At 44.5% G+C, this 23,988-nt stretch overlaps 1 protein-coding gene and 1 long non-coding RNA gene across 2 annotated transcripts in view; one reads left to right on the plus strand and one right to left on the minus strand.

Moving 5' to 3' along the window:
* Positions 1–264: 264 nt before the first annotated feature.
* Positions 265–23,107, plus strand: LOC142767212 (uncharacterized). Its single transcript, XR_012884779.1, has 3 exons — positions 265–506; positions 19,597–19,650; positions 22,648–23,107. It is a non-coding gene; the product is annotated as an uncharacterized LOC142767212 (long non-coding RNA).
* The window catches only part of LOC142767211 (uncharacterized), a 37,352-nt gene continuing 32,180 nt past the window's right edge, over positions 18,817–23,988 (minus strand). Inside the window, exon 12 of the mRNA XM_075868468.1 lies at positions 18,817–18,938. Coding sequence (XP_075724583.1) covers positions 18,900–18,938 — 39 coding nt within the window. The 3' untranslated portion in view covers positions 18,817–18,899. The remainder of the gene's footprint in view (positions 18,939–23,988) is intronic.

Raw genomic sequence — 23,988 nt, forward strand, 5'->3', positions numbered from 1 at the left:
AGGTTCTTACTTGACGGTACTGGCGACAATGAGCAGTCGCCACATGGGGCAGCACCGACTTTCAGCTCGAGCACAGTTCATTTAGAAAAGAGCCCAAGAGATGGCTCACTAGAAGGCACTGGAGAGAACGACTCATTACTGAGTTCCATGGTTTCATCGCAGCTTCGTTTTCTGTTAGTTGCTAGTATTCTGGTCCATTTTGGCCAGTTAGTAACTCTTATTCCCAGTTAGCTTCGCATCTTTGGGTTCATTTGTCTTTTGGCGACCTTCGAAGATTCAACAATAGGCTCAATTTGGGGAGACACTTGTCAAAGGTCTCATTAGTGAACTACAGATCAGCCTAACCTAGCCGCTACAAGCGTATACCCGTGCCTCAACTTCACGCAGCCAGCGCCGTGCTCAGAGGGCCGAAGAGCCGCGTCCGTTCCCGGTCCTGCCGTGCTTGGCGGTGGTCTTCTCGGCCGCTCTAATAGGCGGACTGACCATCTACGCCCTCACCACCTCATGTGAGTTCCTTCACCCTGTCACTGACTTGCGCGTTAACAACGCACAAACAAGCAGAAACTAACTAGAACTCGTTCATTTGTCACTGTTGGCATCGCTTAATTATTTACAGTAGAAGCTCGTTAATACGGAGTGTAAGGGCCCGGGAAATAGTGTTCGATTAAACCGAATGTTGAATTCCCGAAAGCACCAATAAAACAATGAACAAATGTAGAATACGTCAGTGCACTTTCATTTGCTTTATGAATGCGTAAACTGTGTACTTACATTGCATGAAGACTCGTTCATACTGGGAATCCGCCGTCCACAGTAAGCAAAAGGCTCACGCCATCGCAATTTTGCATCTTTCACGCTGCTTATTAACTACGCCATCAATAGTGCCGTCGTCCGTGTAAAGCACTAACCAAAAAGCAGGCGCTGGATATCACACGCGGATGTTCCCGCGGGCCTTCAGCTCTCCGCTCGCGTAGCGTTCGCATCCCGTTAAAAGGAGCGAAGTCGTCGAACTGCTCCGACTGCCGGCAGTCAACCTTGTGGCGATGCCTGAGGAACAGAGATGTACAGTGCCAATTTTGATGAAAGGGAACACGGGAGCACGTGGCCTGCGCGCTCCGGCGGCTGCTGACAGCGCGTTCAAGTGGGAGCGACAGCAACCACAGTCTCTTTTTGCGTCATCTTGCGGTGAGCAAAACAACCATTCGTTGCTGATATAGAACGGCAAAATAGCAACTCCTCCCCTTTCAAGGCGATTACCGGCTCTCGCGTGATCACCTTGAAGGGGGAGGGGCTCACAATCTTGCCACTGGTTCCACATCAGCAACGAACGATTGTTTTGCTCACCGCGAGATGACGCGACAAGAAAGTGTGGTTGCTCTTGCTCCCGCTTGAAAGCGCTGCCAGCAGCCGCCGGAGCGCGCAGGCCACGCGCTCCCGTGTTCCCTTTCATCAAAATTGGCACTGTACGTACGTACATTCGCCGAAGAACAAATGACGCATGCATGGTTTTGCAAAACGCGAGAAGCATGGTCACACCAAGATAGTGTTAACTGTTCTGCGAGGTCGCCAGTGTCTGCACTCTTGACGAGCGATTTTGCGTCACTAGGCACTCATCGAAAAGAAATGAGCGATTACGGAGGACTTCGCTATCGATTCGACGGCTGTGATATTTATTTATTTATTTATTTATTTATTTATTCATGATACCTTACAGGGCCCGATAAAGCATTGGGTAAGGGGAGCAAGTACGAAACAAAAAATATCAGAGATAAATGCATTAATAAATACAGGGAAACAAAATTGGAAAAAAAAGGGTACAGTGCATACATATGTACAGTGCAAAGCATTTTCAAAGAGAGGAACAGCATTTCTTATTCCATGAAACAATTTTTCGCCAATCACACACACTCGCAAAGGAAAGAATGGCGGAAGAATTCGCGAAATAAAAAGTAATATTGCAAGCACGTCGCCGTTCTTTCGAATTTTCGAACCACGTTTACTTAGTTCGTGGTAAGGCAATTTGGCAGCAGCCGCCGCAAAAATCGATCCCGGACTGATCGCCTCGGGAAGGGCTGTTCTGTCGGACTGCCACCTCAGGAAATTTGGCACCGCTGTCATCGCCAAATTTCTCAGTGAGAAGGTGGCATAAGAGCGCGGCATTGTTCAAAATGTAGCCGCAGCATTCTTTTTTTAACTAATCCGAAGCGTGCTAACCCAAAACATCGTTACCACATGGTTCACGTTGATGACGATGGCGATGCAAACTGCGCCATCCTTGGCTCAGTTGACCACAGATGCCATTTTCACTCGTTTGCGTCACACATTTGAAGTTTCGAGCTTGTCTTTTCCGTAAATCGTCCGAATGAACCTGGTTGTGGCCAAGTTGACTGAATTAACAAAAATATGATGCCACTGAACAATGAGTATGCTGTACGAGACCAGAAAATGCATTCACATTATCCTAATTTCCAAATTAACGGGTGTATAATTAACTGGATTTAACTACTTCGCAATATAAAAGTGCATATTTGTATCAGGTGTCCCAAACACGCAATTCACGGACCTCTTGCTCACGGCCTGAACCCTTCATGACGGTCTTCATACATTTTTTTTTTTGCAATTTTCTTAGTGACTGCGTTCACAAGCGTTGAACCGTGGTTAACGTTACTGGCGTTGCTTGTTGCCCATTGCGATTATGAGGGACACCGTAGTGGGGGGCTCCGTCAATTTCGACCATCTGGCGTCACGTGCACCGTCAGCTCAGTAGCGGGGCTCCCGTCGGAGTGCGATGAGTGACACTACTGGCGACGTTCACATCGACAGCCGAGCACTGTAGCCGCTACACCGTCACAGTGGTTACGCCCTTCAGAAATGACCCATATGAGAGATACGGGAAAGGCATTCTTTGAAATGAGAACGTTAGCTGCTATTTCCTTTAAATAATACCGTCCCTCAGATTCCCCTTCATAGCTCCCTCACTATCTTGGCGCTTGGCGGACTATTAAATTTCATGACTGCAGCCCGCTAACTGAAGCGAGTCCGAGGCCTTCGTTGTATGCACAACAAACACGTATTTTTGAAGCAGAGAGGCTGCTACTTAGGTTGTTTCGTTCTGCGTGGTGTCGTCACGCGTGTCGTATGTATACATACGCACGGAAGTTTTGAGATTAAAATTAGTGATGACGGTGTGCCGCTAGAGCCGACGCTTCGACAAACGGACCCTTCAAGGCGACAGTTGAAAAAACCAAGGTTGCTTCAAGGCCTTGAAAGAGACAAGTCCGCCTGTCAAGGACTTACTCTGAGCCAAGTTGTTGAGATACTGAAGGCACAGTTTGACGCAAAAAACACGCGCACAAAAGACAACGACACGGGGTGACACGCGTAGCATAGCTATAACTGAACAATTAATGCCGAGAAAACTTAATGTCCCAAGCGTATACTTGTAACAACAGTTTGCCAATTCGCTCTTTACAGACCTTCTGAAATGTAAAATGCTTCCAAGCATTGCGTATTGCTCCTACCAAGAAAATAAGTAGTCGCTGTTGCCACTTGCAAGCTTTGCAGTGCGTAGGCGAATGCGCGAAATCGTTTTGTTTGCTTCAATTTAGCTCATGCTCACTGGTTCGTATATTGACACAGCACCCCGGCTGCCCAACATAATACTAGCCACGTGGGATGCTTGCCGCATTTTGAAGTGTGCTCTCCAGCGACACGCCGTGTTTATGCCTTAGCTCAAGCATCTGTCTTCGCGCCTGAGCTTTTTTTATTTCTTGGGGGGGGGGGGGTACATGGGGGTTTTTCAATGAAGTTTAATTCCGCAGTTTTTAGGGTATCAGCTTAGCGGTTGTACTTTACGTACCAAGCGCCTCAGGAAAAGCAGCTACAGTGCACTTAGCATTGGATGCTGATGTTAGATACATTCCCCCAGGACGGCAAAACCACTCCTGGACTATCGCTCAGAACATCCCGACTGGTTAACCCCACAACGCCCATCGTATCATATTTGATATGCCAAGTTTGAAGCTAGCCCCGCTGCTACAAACCGAAACTGAAAGCACGAAAGCTGGTTAGTGGTCAATGAGGGTGGCGATTTGGGCTTGTTGGTATGGTTGCATGATGATGGATGGTAGCGCAGACAACGAACACGGACACGAGAAGGCACATAGACACAACACAGCGCTAACTTTCAACAACAGTTTATTACACGCAGATCTCCGTGGTGTATGCGATCCACCACGCCAACGTCGCACGTGCGTAGCTCTAAAAACCATCAAATATAACCAACGCGCGTGTTCCAATACTTTACAATTTTATATTTTTCAATCTTTTTTTACTTTTTCTTTCTTCCTTTTATCCCATGTTACCACAAACCCTATCGCGAATACATGTAATCAAGTTCCTTATCTGTCAAAACCACTGATGGGCTGCTCACACACGTGTCACCTAGCTCTGCAATTCTGCCGGCCTCCAATACCAACCGCGTCATCTCGTGCCTACTTCTATTGATTATAACCGTTTCCTTGAATTTCGGTGTGCACTTACATCTCTGGCAATGAAGGGAAAGAAAACCATCAGGAACAACACTATTTACTTTGTTATTGTGCTCGCGCAAGCGATCGTTTATGCATCTACCGGTCTGACCGATATAACACTTTCCACAAGTAAGTGGAATGAGGTATACAACACACATGATGCACTCCACAAATAGGTTTCTATGTTTCTTTTGGCATACATTTGATTTTCCCTTGTCTGGTCTTGTGCTTCTGCACAGACTCACCAACTTATTGGGTGCCGAGAAAACTACGTTAGTGCCACATTTTTCCGCAATCTTTTTTATCCTGTGAGAAACCTTATGCATGTATGGAATCACGGCAAAACTTTCCTTTCTTGAGCTCACCCTATCCATCCCTTCACATCTTTTCTCCAGCACTTTTCTGTGCAATCCTTCAGCAACGGACACGACGAGGCTCTTGGGGTACCCGGCATTGCTTAGCCTCGAGACCTGTTGTCTGAAGCTTTCATTCATGAGGCACCGGCAGGACTTCTTTAGTGCCTCACTCAAGCACATCCTCGCAATGCCCCGTTCCACCAGTTCAGTATGCGCTGAGTGAAACTGTAGTAAAGGCTTACTTGCTCTGGGCTCGTAACACCAGCATGTCTTTTCATCTGAGAATTGAAAGTTAATGTCAAGAAATCTGAGCCTTCCGTCACATGGCATTTCAAAAGTCACTTCAAGTGGGTTAAGCCCCTCACGAAAAACGCTACACACGCTATTACATTGAGTAGCAAAATCTGCAGTTCTGTCATTGATAAACACTAAAAAGTCATCGACGTACCTAAATACGTGCACAACATTGTATTCATTTAGGCGTCCTGATAGCCTCCTGTCCATTTTAGCCAAAAACAAATTACTTAAAACTGGTGCTAAGCACGAGCCAATGCATACTCCTTGTTTTTGCAGATACAGGGTACCATTGTTTTCAATAAACGTTGACGACAAGTAAAACCTAAGTAATTCTAAGAAATTGTCGACGGACGTACCTGCTTGTGAGCTAAATCTAACGGCACCGTACTCATCGATGCATTCGCCAACACTTGTTAATACTGCTGATTGTGGCAGAGAATAGTACAGATCTTTTATGTCAGCCGAAAACGCTTTTAACCCTATGTTTTTTCGTTCCCTGACGAAACTTATCACTTGTTCCGAATTTTTTGTCAGGAAGGGGTCATTTATGTCAAGCAAGTTTAATGTTCTTTGCAGATACACAGCTACAGCTTTTTGCCACGTGTCCTTCTCCGACACTATCACTCTGAACGGTACTCCTTCCTTATGCGTTTTAGCACTAAAGAACACATCCAGACTGTCATTTTTACTTTTTCTGATACCGCTAAGCACACCTTCTAGATTCATCCTCTTACAAAGTTCTATTGCTTTTCCCCTCACTTTTTCAATCGAAATACTTTTCTTTTCGCTGAACACTGCCGTAATAGCACTTTTAGCCTTTTCTTTAAATTCATCATGCGAGAAAACCGCAAACCCTCCTTCTTTATCGACTGGAAGTACACTCAGAGCATGCTGTGTCAAGTAAGTTTCCACGCGTTTGAGAGGCAAACTGCGGCATGGAAGCCTACACAATTTTAAAGCGTCCACACCTTCGTTGATGATCCTGGTGGCTTGATCCTCGGGAACCCGCTTCGACACTTGACGTACAATTGATACGAGTTCCGGCTTGTTCTTTTGAGGTTGCACGGCAAACTTTGGCCCAAGTCCCAATACTTCTAGTACAAAGTCCGGTAGGCAGATGCCTTCTGCCACATGAACGTTGGAGGTTGCACTCACGCGCACTTTGTCCACCAAATCACGTAACAGTCGTAATTGAAGCTTCCAGTGGAATTCTATCATTTGGTCTGCCAGACGTAGATGCTTTCGAAAGTGAATCTCCGCTGCATATGACTCGTAAGTTCGATGCATCTGCGCCCGTAGGTAGGCTCTGAAAAGGCGTACCTGTCGAAGCCATTCTGAGCGCTGAATTTTCATGATCCTCGTTCTGTGCCCATCTGAAGGGGTACACCCTCCGAAGAGCGCTCGAACATCCTCTGGTAGAATCTTGTTCCTTATGGAAAAAACTGAGCGTTCTTGCCTTGCACACGGCGTTGACGATGAGGGATACAACACCCGAAGGATCTCGCAGTACATGAACGAAAGAGCCCGTTGAACGAGAAATGAAGTCAATGAGGGTGGCGATTTGGGCTTGTTGGTATGGTTGCATGATGATGGATGGTAGCGCAGACAACGAACACGGACAAGAGAAGGCACATAGACACAACACAGCGCTAACTTTCAACAACAGTTTATTACACGCAGATCTCCGTGGTGTATGCGATCCACCACGCCAACGTCGCACGTGCGTAGCTCTAAAAACCATCAAATATAACCAACGCGCGTGTTCCAATACTTTACAATTTTATATTTTTCAATCTTTTTTTACTTTTTCTTTCTTCCTTTTATCCCATGTTACCACAAACCCTATCGCGAATACATGTAATCAAGTTCCTTATCTGTCAAAACCACTGATGGGCTGCTCACACACGTGTCACCTAGCTCTGCAATTCTGCCGGCCTCCAATACCAACCGCGTCATCTCGTGCCTACTTCTATTGATTATAACCGTTTCCTTGAATTTCGGTGTGCACTTACATCTCTGGCAATGAAGGGAAAGAAAACCATCAGGAACAACACTATTTACTTTGTTATTGTGCTCGCGCAAGCGATCGTTTATGCATCTACCGGTCTGACCGATATAACACTTTCCACAAGTAAGTGGAATGAGGTATACAACACACATGATGCACTCCACAAATAGGTTTCTATGTTTCTTTTGGCATACATTTGATTTTCCCTTGTCTGGTCTTGTGCTTCTGCACAGACTCACCAACTTATTGGGTGCCGAGAAAACTACGTTAGTGCCACATTTTTCCGCAATCTTTTTTATCCTGTGAGAAACCTTATGCATGTATGGAATCACGGCAAAACTTTCCTTTCTTGAGCTCACCCTATCCATCCCTTCACATCTTTTCTCCAGCACTTTTCTGTGCAATCCTTCAGCAACGGACACGACGAGGCTCTTGGGGTACCCGGCATTGCTTAGCCTCGAGACCTGTTGTCTGAAGCTTTCATTCATGAGGCACCGGCAGGACTTCTTTAGTGCCTCACTCAAGCACATCCTCGCAATGCCCCGTTCCACCAGTTCAGTATGCGCTGAGTGAAACTGTAGTAAAGGCTTACTTGCTCTGGGCTCGTAACACCAGCATGTCTTTTCATCTGAGAATTGAAAGTTAATGTCAAGAAATCTGAGCCTTCCGTCACATGGCATTTCAAAAGTCACTTCAAGTGGGTTAAGCCCCTCACGAAAAACGCTACACACGCTATTACATTGAGTAGCAAAATCTGCAGTTCTGTCATTGATAAACACTAAAAAGTCATCGACGTACCTAAATACGTGCACAACATTGTATTCATTTAGGCGTCCTGATAGCCTCCTGTCCATTTTAGCCAAAAACAAATTACTTAAAACTGGTGCTAAGCACGAGCCAATGCATACTCCTTGTTTTTGCAGATACAGGGTACCATTGTTTTCAATAAACGTTGACGACAAGTAAAACCTAAGTAATTCTAAGAAATTGTCGACGGACGTACCTGCTTGTGAGCTAAATCTAACGGCACCGTACTCATCGATGCATTCGCCAACACTTGTTAATACTGCTGATTGTGGCAGAGAATAGTACAGATCTTTTATGTCAGCCGAAAACGCTTTTAACCCTATGTTTTTTCGTTCCCTGACGAAACTTATCACTTGTTCCGAATTTTTTGTCAGGAAGGGGTCATTTATGTCAAGCAAGTTTAATGTTCTTTGCAGATACACAGCTACAGCTTTTTGCCACGTGTCCTTCTCCGACACTATCACTCTGAACGGTACTCCTTCCTTATGCGTTTTAGCACTAAAGAACACATCCAGACTGTCATTTTTACTTTTTCTGATACCGCTAAGCACACCTTCTAGATTCATCCTCTTACAAAGTTCTATTGCTTTTCCCCTCACTTTTTCAATCGAAATACTTTTCTTTTCGCTGAACACTGCCGTAATAGCACTTTTAGCCTTTTCTTTAAATTCATCATGCGAGAAAACCGCAAACCCTCCTTCTTTATCGACTGGAAGTACACTCAGAGCATGCTGTGTCAAGTAAGTTTCCACGCGTTTGAGAGGCAAACTGCGGCATGGAAGCCTACACAATTTTAAAGCGTCCACACCTTCGTTGATGATCCTGGTGGCTTGATCCTCGGGAACCCGCTTCGACACTTGACGTACAATTGATACGAGTTCCGGCTTGTTCTTTTGAGGTTGCACGGCAAACTTTGGCCCAAGTCCCAATACTTCTAGTACAAAGTCCGGTAGGCAGATGCCTTCTGCCACATGAACGTTGGAGGTTGCACTCACGCGCACTTTGTCCACCAAATCACGTAACAGTCGTAATTGAAGCTTCCAGTGGAATTCTATCATTTGGTCTGCCAGACGTAGATGCTTTCGAAAGTGAATCTCCGCTGCATATGACTCGTAAGTTCGATGCATCTGCGCCCGTAGGTAGGCTCTGAAAAGGCGTACCTGTCGAAGCCATTCTGAGCGCTGAATTTTCATGATCCTCGTTCTGTGCCCATCTGAAGGGGTACACCCTCCGAAGAGCGCTCGAACATCCTCTGGTAGAATCTTGTTCCTTATGGAAAAACTGAGCGTTCTTGCCTTGCACACGGCGTTGACGATGAGGGATACAACACCCGAAGGATCTCGCAGTACATGAACGAAAGAGCCCGTTGAACGAGAAATGAAGTCAATGAGGGTGGCGATTTGGGCTTGTTGGTATGGTTGCATGATGATGGATGGTAGCGCAGACAACGAACACGGACAAGAGAAGGCACATAGACACAACACAGCGCTAACTTTCAACAACAGTTTATTACACGCAGATCTCCGTGGTGTATGCGATCCACCACGCCAACGTCGCACGTGCGTAGCTCTAAAAACCATCAAATATAACCAACGCGCGTGTTCCAATACTTTACAATTTTATATTTTTCAATCTTTTTTTACTTTTTCTTTCTTCCTTTTATCCCATGTTACCACAAACCCTATCGCGAATACATGTAATCAAGTTCCTTATCTGTCAAAACCACTGATGGGCTGCTCACACACGTGTCACCTAGCTCTGCAATTCTGCCGGCCTCCAATACCAACCGCGTCATCTCGTGCCTACTTCTATTGATTATAACCGTTTCCTTGAATTTCGGTGTGCACTTACATCTCTGGCAATGAAGGGAAAGAAAACCATCAGGAACAACACTATTTACTTTGTTATTGTGCTCGCGCAAGCGATCGTTTATGCATCTACCGGTCTGACCGATATAACACTTTCCACAAGTAAGTGGAATGAGGTATACAACACACATGATGCACTCCACAAATAGGTTTCTATGTTTCTTTTGGCATACATTTGATTTTCCCTTGTCTGGTCTTGTGCTTCTGCACAGACTCACCAACTTATTGGGTGCCGAGAAAACTACGTTAGTGCCACATTTTTCCGCAATCTTTTTTATCCTGTGAGAAACCTTATGCATGTATGGAATCACGGCAAAACTTTCCTTTCTTGAGCTCACCCTATCCATCCCTTCACATCTTTTCTCCAGCACTTTTCTGTGCAATCCTTCAGCAACGGACACGACGAGGCTCTTGGGGTACCCGGCATTGCTTAGCCTCGAGACCTGTTGTCTGAAGCTTTCATTCATGAGGCACCGGCAGGACTTCTTTAGTGCCTCACTCAAGCACATCCTCGCAATGCCCCGTTCCACCAGTTCAGTATGCGCTGAGTGAAACTGTAGTAAAGGCTTACTTGCTCTGGGCTCGTAACACCAGCATGTCTTTTCATCTGAGAATTGAAAGTTAATGTCAAGAAATCTGAGCCTTCCGTCACATGGCATTTCAAAAGTCACTTCAAGTGGGTTAAGCCCCTCACGAAAAACGCTACACACGCTATTACATTGAGTAGCAAAATCTGCAGTTCTGTCATTGATAAACACTAAAAAGTCATCGACGTACCTAAATACGTGCACAACATTGTATTCATTTAGGCGTCCTGATAGCCTCCTGTCCATTTTAGCCAAAAACAAATTACTTAAAACTGGTGCTAAGCACGAGCCAATGCATACTCCTTGTTTTTGCAGATACAGGGTACCATTGTTTTCAATAAACGTTGACGACAAGTAAAACCTAAGTAATTCTAAGAAATTGTCGACGGACGTACCTGCTTGTGAGCTAAATCTAACGGCACCGTACTCATCGATGCATTCGCCAACACTTGTTAATACTGCTGATTGTGGCAGAGAATAGTACAGATCTTTTATGTCAGCCGAAAACGCTTTTAACCCTATGTTTTTTCGTTCCCTGACGAAACTTATCACTTGTTCCGAATTTTTCTGATTACACCCTCTTCGGAGGGTGTACCCCTTCAGATGGGCACAGAACGAGGATCATGAAAATTCAGCGCTCAGAATGGCTTCGACAGGTACGCCTTTTCAGAGCCTACCTACGGGCGCAGATGCATCGAACTTACGAGTCATATGCAGCGGAGATTCACTTTCGAAAGCATCTACGTCTGGCAGACCAAATGATAGAATTCCACTGGAAGCTTCAATTACGACTGTTACGTGATTTGGTGGACAAAGTGCGCGTGAGTGCAACCTCCAACGTTCATGTGGCAGAAGGCATCTGCCTACCGGACTTTGTACTAGAAGTATTGGGACTTGGGCCAAAGTTTGCCGTGCAACCTCAAAAGAACAAGCCGGAACTCGTATCAATTGTACGTCAAGTGTCGAAGCGGGTTCCCGAGGATCAAGCCACCAGGATCATCAACGAAGGTGTGGACGCTTTAAAATTGTGTAGGCTTCCATGCCGCAGTTTGCCTCTCAAACGCGTGGAAACTTACTTGACACAGCATGCTCTGAGTGTACTTCCAGTCGATAAAGAAGGAGGGTTTGCGGTTTTCTCGCATGATGAATTTAAAGAAAAGGCTAAAAGTGCTATTACGGCAGTGTTCAGCGAAAAGAAAAGTATTTCGATTGAAAAAGTGAGGGGAAAAGCAATAGAACTTTGTAAGAGGATGAATCTAGAAGGTGTGCTTAGCGGTATCAGAAAAAGTAAAAATGACAGTCTGGATGTGTTCTTTAGTGCTAAAACGCATAAGGAAGGAGTACCGTTCAGAGTGATAGTGTCGGAGAAGGACACGTGGCAAAAAGCTGTAGCTGTGTATCTGCAAAGAACATTAAACTTGCTTGACATAAATGACCCCTTCCTGACAAAAAATTCGGAACAAGTGATAAGTTTCGTCAGGGAACGAAAAAACATAGGGTTAAAAGCGTTTTCGGCTGACATAAAAGATCTGTACTATTCTCTGCCACAATCAGCAGTATTAACAAGTGTTGGCGAATGCATCGATGAGTACGGTGCCGTTAGATTTAGCTCACAAGCAGGTACGTCCGTCGACAATTTCTTAGAATTACTTAGGTTTTACTTGTCGTCAACGTTTATTGAAAACAATGGTACCCTGTATCTGCAAAAACAAGGAGTATGCATTGGCTCGTGCTTAGCACCAGTTTTAAGTAATTTGTTTTTGGCTAAAATGGACAGGAGGCTATCAGGACGCCTAAATGAATACAATGTTGTGCACGTATTTAGGTACGTCGATGACTTTTTAGTGTTTATCAATGACAGAACTGCAGATTTTGCTACTCAATGTAATAGCGTGTGTAGCGTTTTTCGTGAGGGGCTTAACCCACTTGAAGTGACTTTTGAAATGCCATGTGACGGAAGGCTCAGATTTCTTGACATTAACTTTCAATTCTCAGATGAAAAGACATGCTGGTGTTACGAGCCCAGAGCAAGTAAGCCTTTACTACAGTTTCACTCAGCGCATACTGAACTGGTGGAACGGGGCATTGCGAGGATGTGCTTGAGTGAGGCACTAAAGAAGTCCTGCCGGTGCCTCATGAATGAAAGCTTCAGACAACAGGTCTCGAGGCTAAGCAATGCCGGGTACCCCAAGAGCCTCGTCGTGTCCGTTGCTGAAGGATTGCACAGAAAAGTGCTGGAGAAAAGATGTGAAGGGATGGATAGGGTGAGCTCAAGAAAGGAAAGTTTTGCCGTGATTCCATACATGCATAAGGTTTCTCACAGGATAAAAAAGATTGCGGAAAAATGTGGCACTAACGTAGTTTTCTCGGCACCCAATAAGTTGGTGAGTCTGTGCAGAAGCACAAGACCAGACAAGGGAAAATCAAATGTATGCCAAAAGAAACATAGAAACCTATTTGTGGAGTGCATCATGTGTGTTGTATACCTCATTCCACTTACTTGTGGAAAGTGTTATATCGGTCAGACCGGTAGATGCATAAACGATCGCTTGCGCGAGCACAATAACAAAGTAAATAGTGTTGTTCCTGATGGTTTTCTTTCCCTTCATTGCCAGAGATGTAAGTGCACACCGAAATTCAAGGAAACGGTTATAATCAATAGAAGTAGGCACGAGATGACGCGGTTGGTATTGGAGGCCGGCAGAATTGCAGAGCTAGGTGACACGTGTGTGAGCAGCCCATCAGTGGTTTTGACAGATAAGGAACTTGATTACATGTATTCGCGATAGGGTTTGTGGTAACATGGGATAAAAGGAAGAAAGAAAAAGTAAAAAAAGATTGAAAAATATAAAATTGTAAAGTATTGGAACACGCGCGTTGGTTATATTTGATGGTTTTTAGAGCTACGCACGTGCGACGTTGGCGTGGTGGATCGCATACACCACGGAGATCTGCGTGTAATAAACTGTTGTTGAAAGTTAGCGCTGTGTTGTGTCTATGTGCCTTCTCTTGTCCGTGTTCGTTGTCTGCGCTACCATCCATCATCATGCAACCATACCAACAAGCCCAAATCGCCACCCTCATTGACTTCATTTCTCGTTCAACGGGCTCTTTCGTTCATGTACTGCGAGATCCTTCGGGTGTTGTATCCCTCATCGTCAACGCCGTGTGCAAGGCAAGAACGCTCAGTTTTTCCATAAGGAACAAGATTCTACCAGAGGATGTTCGAGCGCTCTTCGGAGGGTGTACCCCTTCAGATGGGCACAGAACGAGGATCATGAAAATTCAGCGCTCAGAATGGCTTCGACAGGTACGCCTTTTCAGAGCCTACCTACGGGCGCAGATGCATCGAACTTACGAGTCATATGCAGCGGAGATTCACTTTCGAAAGCATCTACGTCTGGCAGACCAAATGATAGAATTCCACTGGAAGCTTCAATTACGACTGTTACGTGATTTGGTGGACAAAGTGCGCGTGAGTGCAACCTCCAACGTTCATGTGGCAGAAGGCATCTGCCTACCGGACTTTGTACTAGAAGTATTGGGACTTGGGCCAAAGTTTGCCGTGCAACCTCAAAAGAACAAGCCGGAACTCGTATCAATTGTACGTCAAGTGTCGAAGCGGGTTCCCGAGGATCAAGCCACCAGGATCATCAACGAAGGTGTGGACGCTTTAAAATTGTGTAGGCTTCCATGCCGCAGTTTGCCTCTCAAACGCGTGGAAACTTACTTGACACAGCATGCTCTGAGTGTACTTCCAGTCGATAAAGAAGGAGGGTTTGCGGTTTTCTCGCATGATGAATTTAAAGAAAAGGCTAAAAGTGCTATTACGGCAGTGTTCAGCGAAAAGAAAAGTATTTCGATTGAAAAAGTGAGGGGAAAAGCAATAGAACTTTGTAAGAGGATGAATCTAGAAGGTGTGCTTAGCGGTATCAGAAAAAGTAAAAATGACAGTCTGGATGTGTTCTTTAGTGCTAAAACGCATAAGGAAGGAGTACCGTTCAGAGTGATAGTGTCGGAGAAGGACACGTGGCAAAAAGCTGTAGCTGTGTATCTGCAAAGAACATTAAACTTGCTTGACATAAATGACCCCTTCCTGACAAAAAATTCGGAACAAGTGATAAGTTTCGTCAGGGAACGAAAAAACATAGGGTTAAAAGCGTTTTCGGCTGACATAAAAGATCTGTACTATTCTCTGCCACAATCAGCAGTATTAACAAGTGTTGGCGAATGCATCGATGAGTACGGTGCCGTTAGATTTAGCTCACAAGCAGGTACGTCCGTCGACAATTTCTTAGAATTACTTAGGTTTTACTTGTCGTCAACGTTTATTGAAAACAATGGTACCCTGTATCTGCAAAAACAAGGAGTATGCATTGGCTCGTGCTTAGCACCAGTTTTAAGTAATTTGTTTTTGGCTAAAATGGACAGGAGGCTATCAGGACGCCTAAATGAATACAATGTTGTGCACGTATTTAGGTACGTCGATGACTTTTTAGTGTTTATCAATGACAGAACTGCAGATTTTGCTACTCAATGTAATAGCGTGTGTAGCGTTTTTCGTGAGGGGCTTAACCCACTTGAAGTGACTTTTGAAATGCCATGTGACGGAAGGCTCAGATTTCTTGACATTAACTTTCAATTCTCAGATGAAAAGACATGCTGGTGTTACGAGCCCAGAGCAAGTAAGCCTTTACTACAGTTTCACTCAGCGCATACTGAACTGGTGGAACGGGGCATTGCGAGGATGTGCTTGAGTGAGGCACTAAAGAAGTCCTGCCGGTGCCTCATGAATGAAAGCTTCAGACAACAGGTCTCGAGGCTAAGCAATGCCGGGTACCCCAAGAGCCTCGTCGTGTCCGTTGCTGAAGGATTGCACAGAAAAGTGCTGGAGAAAAGATGTGAAGGGATGGATAGGGTGAGCTCAAGAAAGGAAAGTTTTGCCGTGATTCCATACATGCATAAGGTTTCTCACAGGATAAAAAAGATTGCGGAAAAATGTGGCACTAACGTAGTTTTCTCGGCACCCAATAAGTTGGTGAGTCTGTGCAGAAGCACAAGACCAGACAAGGGAAAATCAAATGTATGCCAAAAGAAACATAGAAACCTATTTGTGGAGTGCATCATGTGTGTTGTATACCTCATTCCACTTACTTGTGGAAAGTGTTATATCGGTCAGACCGGTAGATGCATAAACGATCGCTTGCGCGAGCACAATAACAAAGTAAATAGTGTTGTTCCTGATGGTTTTCTTTCCCTTCATTGCCAGAGATGTAAGTGCACACCGAAATTCAAGGAAACGGTTATAATCAATAGAAGTAGGCACGAGATGACGCGGTTGGTATTGGAGGCCGGCAGAATTGCAGAGCTAGGTGACACGTGTGTGAGCAGCCCATCAGTGGTTTTGACAGATAAGGAACTTGATTACATGTATTCGCGATAGGGTTTGTGGTAACATGGGATAAAAGGAAGAAAGAAAAAGTAAAAAAAGATTGAAAAATATAAAATTGTAAAGTATTGGAACACGCGCGTTGGTTATATTTGATGGTTTTTAGAGCTACGCACGTGCGACGTTGGCGTGGTGGATCGCATACACCACGGAGATCTGCGTGTAATAAACTGTTGTTGAAAGTTAGCGCTGTGTTGTGTCTATGTGCCTTCTCTTGTCCGTGTTCGTTGTCTGCGCTACCATCCATCATCATGCTGGTTAGTGGTGCTTGGGGAACGTTGAAGAGTGTTTTCGAATCTCCATGCTTCTATTTTTTGCCACCAGAGTGCCGCTAGCTCACTTTCGAAGATGGCTGCCTCCAGTACCGTACGTGACGGTATTCCAGCTCGATCGTTTTACACTAAAAAAGGTAATTATGACGTATGTTTTTCTAAACCTTTTGTGAATCGTTTAGCCTGATACATTATTTGATCACTAGGTATAACTATTTGGGATGTGTGGTAGCTTCGGACCCTACGGTGGTGTGGTAATTTCGCCCGTATCATATCTGATACAGCAGGTGTTACTTGAACGCGCATCCTTCTTGCTCTCAGTTGTAAATGAAAGCATAAGATGAAGTTTTCTGCTCGTCATAAAACACAAGCAACTGTTCGATGCTTCTTGCTTCACTATTTGGTTATCGATCGTGCTGTCTTTTTTCGTTTTAGGTGCGGCGGTGAGAGATATCCTAGAGCGTGTTGCTGTTGGTGACGACGTAAGTGACTTCAGTGATCTTTCGGACAGCGATGAAGAAGAATGGATCGTTGCTAACAACGCTGCGCCAGATGACGCTAGTGATGACGATGAGCTGAATTATTCTGCAGCAGTGCATGATCCTGCTCAACTTCTGGAAGGAACTGGGAAAATGATTTGCTACAGGTTTGCCACGCAGACTTCTCCGGGACGTTTAGTGAGCCGGATGACCTGGAGACACCGATGGAGTTGTTTCGGAAGCTGCTCACCAACGACGTGTCAGAGATGCTTGTTCAACAAACAAATCTCTACAGCATTCAAAATTTTGGCGCATCGGTCAATACAAACATCTCAGAAGTTGAGCAGTTCCTGGGAATCTACCTACAGATGGGCCTCGTTCAAATGGCAAATGTGAGATGTTACTGGGAGCGGGCCAGCAGACATTCACCAATAGCAGACACAATGTCTAGGAACCGCTTTCTAAAGCTGATGGCATGCCTGCACACAGTGGACAACGTGCTAGCCAGTGAAATGAAGAGAACAGACAAGGTACGGAAACTTAGACCTTGGATTCTTCTGTTGCAACGGAATCTCGCGAAAATAGAACAAGGAGGATATAACGCAGTGGACGAGATGATGGTTGCTTTTACAGGCAGGAGTATGCTGAAACAGTACATGCCAAACAAGCCTACGCCGTGGGGTTTTAAGCTTTGGGGGCCCGCTAAAGCAACAGGCATTCTCTACTAATTCGACGTTGACCAAATGCAGTGGAAAGGAACCTACACATTTGGACTGGGAGGTGATACTGTCCTCAGTATGTGCAGTGGACTCCCCTCTGACGAGGGCTTCAAAGTTGCTGCCGACAACTTTTTCAGCTCCCTTGTTGAAAAACTCACCAGTAGAGGTACTCAGTACGTGGGTATGCTCTGCCAAAACAGACTGAAGTATTGCCAGATCATGGAGGAAAAAGCCCTAAAGAAACTTGGACAAGGCTCCCATGTCTACCGTGTCGACAACAAGAATGGTCTCGCTGTTGTACAGTAGTTTGATCGAAAAGCAGTCACCCTAGTTTCAAACTTTGCTTCTGTGGAGCCCATATAGACGATCACACGCTATGACCTCAAAGCCAAGAAGCACAATGACGTACCACGCCCATGTGTTGTGGGCGTGTACAACAGCTTCATGGGGAGGATTGATCAACACAACTACCAAGTTTCCCTGTATAAGTACACCATCAGGTCGAGGCGGTGGTACATGTATTTACTGTACCACAGCATTTTAACCTGTGCAGTAAATGCATGGAATCTGCACAGGCGCCAATCTGCCCAACTGCGCTCCAAGCCAATGAAGTTGCGTGTAGTTATCGCTGCACTGTCAGAGGGCCTAATGCTGCCTGGAAAGACAAAAAAAGGGACGCCCTTCTAGCTTGCCATTACCTGCTCCAAAAAGAAAAAGAAGAGTTCCACTAAGACAGCCCAATGTTGACGTCGGGAAAGATGGTGTTGGGCATTTCCCACTGGTTACGAACCAGCAGCTGCGCTACAGGAACTGTGTGGCATGTGAGAACAAGTTAAGTTCCATCATTTCTTCCAAATGTGACATCACACTTTGCCTCAACAAGGAAAGAAATCGTTTTTTTGATTATCATAGGTGCTGAAGCATGACACTGACGTGCCTTTCGGAAAAGCCCACTGTATCAAATATGATACAAATTGTATTTTTGATATGTAACATCTTTAGCACTTCAACTTGTTCTGAATAAGTTCACTTGTATCCCAAGAGCAAAAAAACGAGATATCTGATTTTTTCTATGGCAATTCCTCTAGACAGGCTTTGTGGGGTTAAAGAAGACGTAGCCTTCGCCTGCCCAAAGTCCGCTCTTGGAAAATCTTGCGTACACCGAATGAGCACCCCATTTCGTACACTGCCCAATGCAGAGACTGCGGGATTCCCAAATTGCGTCATCACCGGCACATGTGAAAACTTAAGACGCGCCATTCAAGCTGAAGACCGGAACTTCCAAGGTCGCCTCTCAGGACGAGTGGCGAAGACACCGTACACAACCACTGGCGATCACGTGGCCTCAGTAGACGTTTCCCGCTTATCAAAAGGTGGCGCACATCAGGAAGCGTGCTGACTGTCCATCACAAAATCGCAGGGCGTGTAGTGTGAAAAACACCAAGCCTTTGGTGCCTTGCACAGTTGGTCTCTATCATGCACGACGGTCAACGCCGGGCAGACCAGAAGGTGCCTGAATATACGCTCAAGGAAACGTCACAGCTTGTTGATTCGTAGCCATGCACTAAAAAGACAGAGCGGATGCGTCCTGTTGTTAGAAATGACCGCAGTGGTTCACAGGAACCAGGCGAAAATTCAGAGTGAAATTACTGGGGCCTTTCAGACCGGCCAAAAAAGTACGAGTTGCATATGCCGTTTTCACATGTCATCCCCATATCACTGTCTAATATTGCTCGTCATGGCGGGGTATTACCGTGAAATTGCGTTTCATAAATGTGTGTACTGAATAAAAAAAAAAGAATTCAGTTAGTACAACATCGTCCTGCGTTTATCAGATTTATTTTGCGACCATCTTCCCGCACATTTACAAGCGATGCACTACCTGTTCTTGTTTTTTTTTCTTTAATCGTACTTGTCTTTCTGCCATCGCAATAACTCATCCTGTAAGGTAGAATGAATAATGTAAAATAAAATTTACAAAAATTAACATTCGTTTAACTACTCCCGGTGGTGGCGCCAATGTATCTTTTTTAATGTAAAATGGTCTATAAAAACATTTCTTTGAGCTCAGTCACTGTTATCCCAGCAAGTTTAAAGAAGCGACGTCTTTTGGATTACTCTGTCAGGAGTGCGTCGCGTTATTATCAGCACTTCTTCAATGGCTTGATTGATTTCGAGTTATGGAATCTTTTCTTTTTTTTTTTGCAAATTCACATATGCAGCGCCGTCGGAAGGGAGTACCATGTGTACAGCAACATCATCATCGAAACGAAATGGTACGAGCCACGTTTTCATTAGCCTTGCTATAGTCTGTTTTTATATGTCACGAGTATAATTTGCTGAAAGAATTTCCGCTCGATACTTATGCTTCGTCTTCTGTTTTTCAATCAATATGAGCGATATGTAGGGTTTAACATCGCAAAACCACCATATGATTATGAGAGACGCCGTAGTGGAGTACTCAGCAAATTTAGACCACCTGGGGTTCTTTAAAGTGCACCCAAATCTGAGCACACGGGCCTACAACATTGCCGCCTCCGTCAAAAATGGAGCCGGGATTCGATCCCGCGACCTGCGGGTTAGCAGCCGAGTATCTCAACCGCTACATCACCGCGGTGGGGCTAGTTTTCTGGTTTTTTTTTTGTTTTTAATCATACGTGTATTTGCGAGTGGATTGCGCACCTAAACTTATTTTCGCCCACACTGCTATGTTGTTTTCACTCGCCAATCCTTCTTGCAATCCGTCAATTTATTCTGCTCCCTGCTGACACCGCAGACGTTGTTAATCATGACTCGCTTTTAAATTGTTTAAAATCGTTTACAGACGTCTGAGTTAATGGTTATCGACATAAGTTCTTTCGCCTCTCTAAAATAAAAAAAGGTAACTGCCACGGTTGCGTTCTAGCCCCGCCGCGGTGGTCTAGTGGCTAAGGTACTCGGCTGCTGACCCACAGGTCGCGGGTTCGATTCCCGGCTGCGGTGGCTGCATTTCCGATGGAGGCGGAAATGTTGTAGGCTCGTGTGCTCAGATTTGGGCGCACGTTAAAAAACCCCAGGTGGTCGAAATTTCCGGAGCCCTCCACTACGGCGTCTCTCCTAATCATATGGTGGTTTTGGGACGTTAAAACCCACAAATCAATCAATCAACGGTTGCGTTCTAATTGGATTTCCGGTTTACTGATTAGATACGTATTTGCTATGTTCGCAAATGTCACCTTTGCGTTGTTTTTCGTACTGTTTTTCATCACTTACATGTAACACTGGTCATCATAATCAAGGGCTCTATGTATGTTGAAAATCTTTAAAACATATAATTGTTTTATTGATCATCTTTGTACACCACTCGATGTTTACTGACTGTTTTCATAATTCTAATTTTCTTGTGTGGTTCTGTATATTATGTTTCTTCCCCCCCCCCCTCTTCATTAAAATTCCTTATTTATTGCCTTCAGAAATTTTAGTTTACCTCAATGAAGAAAGATATAAAATAACACAATATATCCCTCGTTCTTGAAACATGTTGACTCGTCAACTAGGCCGCTATGACATATTACGAAAAAAAGAACGCTATGTTTGTTGTTGACGCCATGGTGACGTAATCATAAATCAAAGGAGGCGAGGAGTGTCAAACCGGCAGCTTATGTAGGGCGTTTATTTTGTGCATTATGAACGGGAAGTGTTGACGTTTTCCGGACATTTCAAGATCGATGCTTATTAAATCGCGCAGGTAATTAAAGTCTACTTATGAATTGCTATGTGTATTGACTACATTAATGAAACTGTGACGCCAGTCAATTTTGATGAGATGCACAAAAGTGCACTTGTAAGTGGGCGACGAAAGAACAGAAGCATTGCAAAACTGAAATCATTCGTGGTAAAGTATGCTGCCGCAAAAACGATAAATATTATAAGGTGCCTTGCGAGCTCACTGGAAACTATTCATTAGTTTTAATATTTCGAGAAGTACTTATTTAAAACATTTCAGTGAATTTTCCCTAATACACATTGCGATATCTCCTCGCGGTCGAGCAATTCAGCTCTGTCAAAATTTCAGAAAGCTTTGAGAATACAATACAAGATATTCCTTGTCACTTTATACTGTGTTATATTTGTGGAAGACTTTGTGTTAAATAAGCTTTATGTGGAATTAACAGATACAAAGGAGTAAGTACAATATTTATTTATTTATTTGACTATTCACAAACAATTTTTTTTCTGGTTAATGAAGATTAGTAGTGATAAACGCAGATGTTCTAGCACTTCAGTGAGCGAAGAAAGACTGCACGATCTACTCAACCTTTTTCATTTTTTATGAGCATCTTGTTGTCTGTACTACTGTTTAAGAAACAGTATTGCACTTCGATAAAAAAAAAGGCGAAACAGTACTGGTACCTCCGCCTTTTTAAGTATGCAGCTTTAGGAACTTGACTTGTCGCCCGTCCAGTGCCTCGTTTGGTGCACTCACGCTCAAAATCGAGCTGTAAATACAAGCCTCAAGCAAGGCTAGCGATGCTTAAAACCCGATTAAAATAAATGAACGAGGTCTATAACAATATAATTAACAGGAATAACCAGGAAGTCATCACAACAATTTACTTAAAATTGCTAAAAACGCATCGCTAACATGCGACTGAAACTGCGCAAACGAGGACGCCACTGACTCGCCAAACACACGATGGCTCCTCCCACTGGCGCCATCGTCGATGCATCTGAAAAGTAATTAAAACAACCTGACCGAACACGCCGCCCACGACACGTATCTGCAGACGACGCGTTGCCATTTTATTGTCGAGCTCGCAAGCAATGATGCCAGGAATCAGAGTGTGTATTTGATTACATTGCAGGTCCCCGGACTTGGTAAGTAGGCGGCTTGTATTTCATAGTAACGAAATAATTCACATATTTTCACAGCCAAGAGATCTCCACTCAATGGCTTACGGGGTTTCGGACGCATACATAAAGTTTTCGTTGCTAATTTTAGCTAGATTAGAAACAAACTAAAGCGCTAATATCAAAATAACGGAAACAAGTATATGTTAGTAACTGCTGCATGACACCATGCCTAAATTGTAAATAGTTGACGAACTAACTGTCCATGCAAGGAATAAATCGAATTCACAGTGAAAAACCAAATCGAGTCAAAATAATAAATGATACATTGACAATATTTGGTCTTTCGTTTTGTCATTGCACGTGTCATTGCATGTTTTGTCATTGCAGCGCTCGCTTGCCCGATTACATGTCATCATGTTGTTTCGCGTGTTCTGCTGTAGCCTGAGGTGCCAGCGTTGGACGACGTCAGAGACGAGGAGGCGCATCAGCTGGACAAGCCGCGCCATCCCGCACGTGACATTGACGAAGCCAGCAGCGAGCAGTCGCTGACGGGTGAACCGCTGGAAGACACCACTGAAAACTCCGCTGACGATGTCGCTGGCGAATACGGTGACCTGACAGCGCGCGTCATGATAACCCCGTGACGGTGTTTCTGTTCGCCTCGTTACAAAACGCGTTTTTTTTTTAATCTCGCCGCAAGCGAAATATATGATCGTGATTGAAAATATTGCTCGTTGCGTCGTGTACTGTATTTTGTTATCAATCACACAATAAGAATTTCACGGCTCCTTACGGCATGGAAAATAGCTAAGGTGATACAATGCTCAAAAATCCGGATAAAGGGTATGAATTGAGCCCCATCAGGCCCATTGCGCCAACTTCAAATTTTGTGAAATTGAATGAAAGAGATTTTAACATTCCAAATCCGCGCACTGCGCCCACTTCTTTAATTTCTTCGTGAGCATGTAACCTCTTTTCCTGCGAGTGCCAGCTGGGCCGGATAAATAGTATGCCAAACGCGTAGTGCGTGTTTCAGAGAATAACCCCTTTATTTTAAAAGGTGGTTTCTGACTTACCTACAATATTGATGGCTCAATTACAAGTTCGCCAGGCATCGATGCATGTACGACTTCCACAACGACTGGGCAATTTAAAAGCCTCAATGGCCATGAAAACGCTCTTACACATAATTCATCAGAAGCAGCAGCATCAACGAAGCTGACAGATGTGCGCGTTTCTTGCCTACGCGTGGGTATACTTGGCTAATAGGCGAAAGAAATAATTATGAAGTAGTAGGCGATTCGCAACATACTTTCGATAGGCATTTCAGGGTAGTCTGGAAGGACCCATGTTAATGCTCCCGCACATTCATATCCTGGCAGCATGGCTGAGGTATCCACCGAGAAGTTCGCACATCAGGTACAACCGTGAGGAAGCTTTGCAAAAAGTTTGGTCTGCAAATTGTGTAACGCTGCGCGTACCGTGGTCGTCGTTCATCGTTGTAAACACTCGCTCGAGTCTGCGCACGACGTGTCATGACGGGACTCGAGTGAAATTCCAAAAAACGAAAGCAGTCAAACGCTAAGTGATCAAGCTGCATAATACCACAAGTATAATTCCGTTTGTTAATTTTCAAGGTACGAAACATTTTCAAATACTACTGACTGTAAAAACGACCCAGAAAAAGACAATAAAACAACTATGACAAGTAATAAGCAAATAGCTAATGGGTGTACCTCCTAGTCTGAGAGATCATTGGGTCTAGCCACCTTCCAAGCTTG

This window comes from Rhipicephalus microplus, chromosome 7, assembly GCF_043290135.1.
Source record: "Rhipicephalus microplus isolate Deutch F79 chromosome 7, USDA_Rmic, whole genome shotgun sequence".
Lineage (NCBI taxonomy): Eukaryota > Metazoa > Arthropoda > Arachnida > Ixodida > Ixodidae > Rhipicephalus > Rhipicephalus microplus.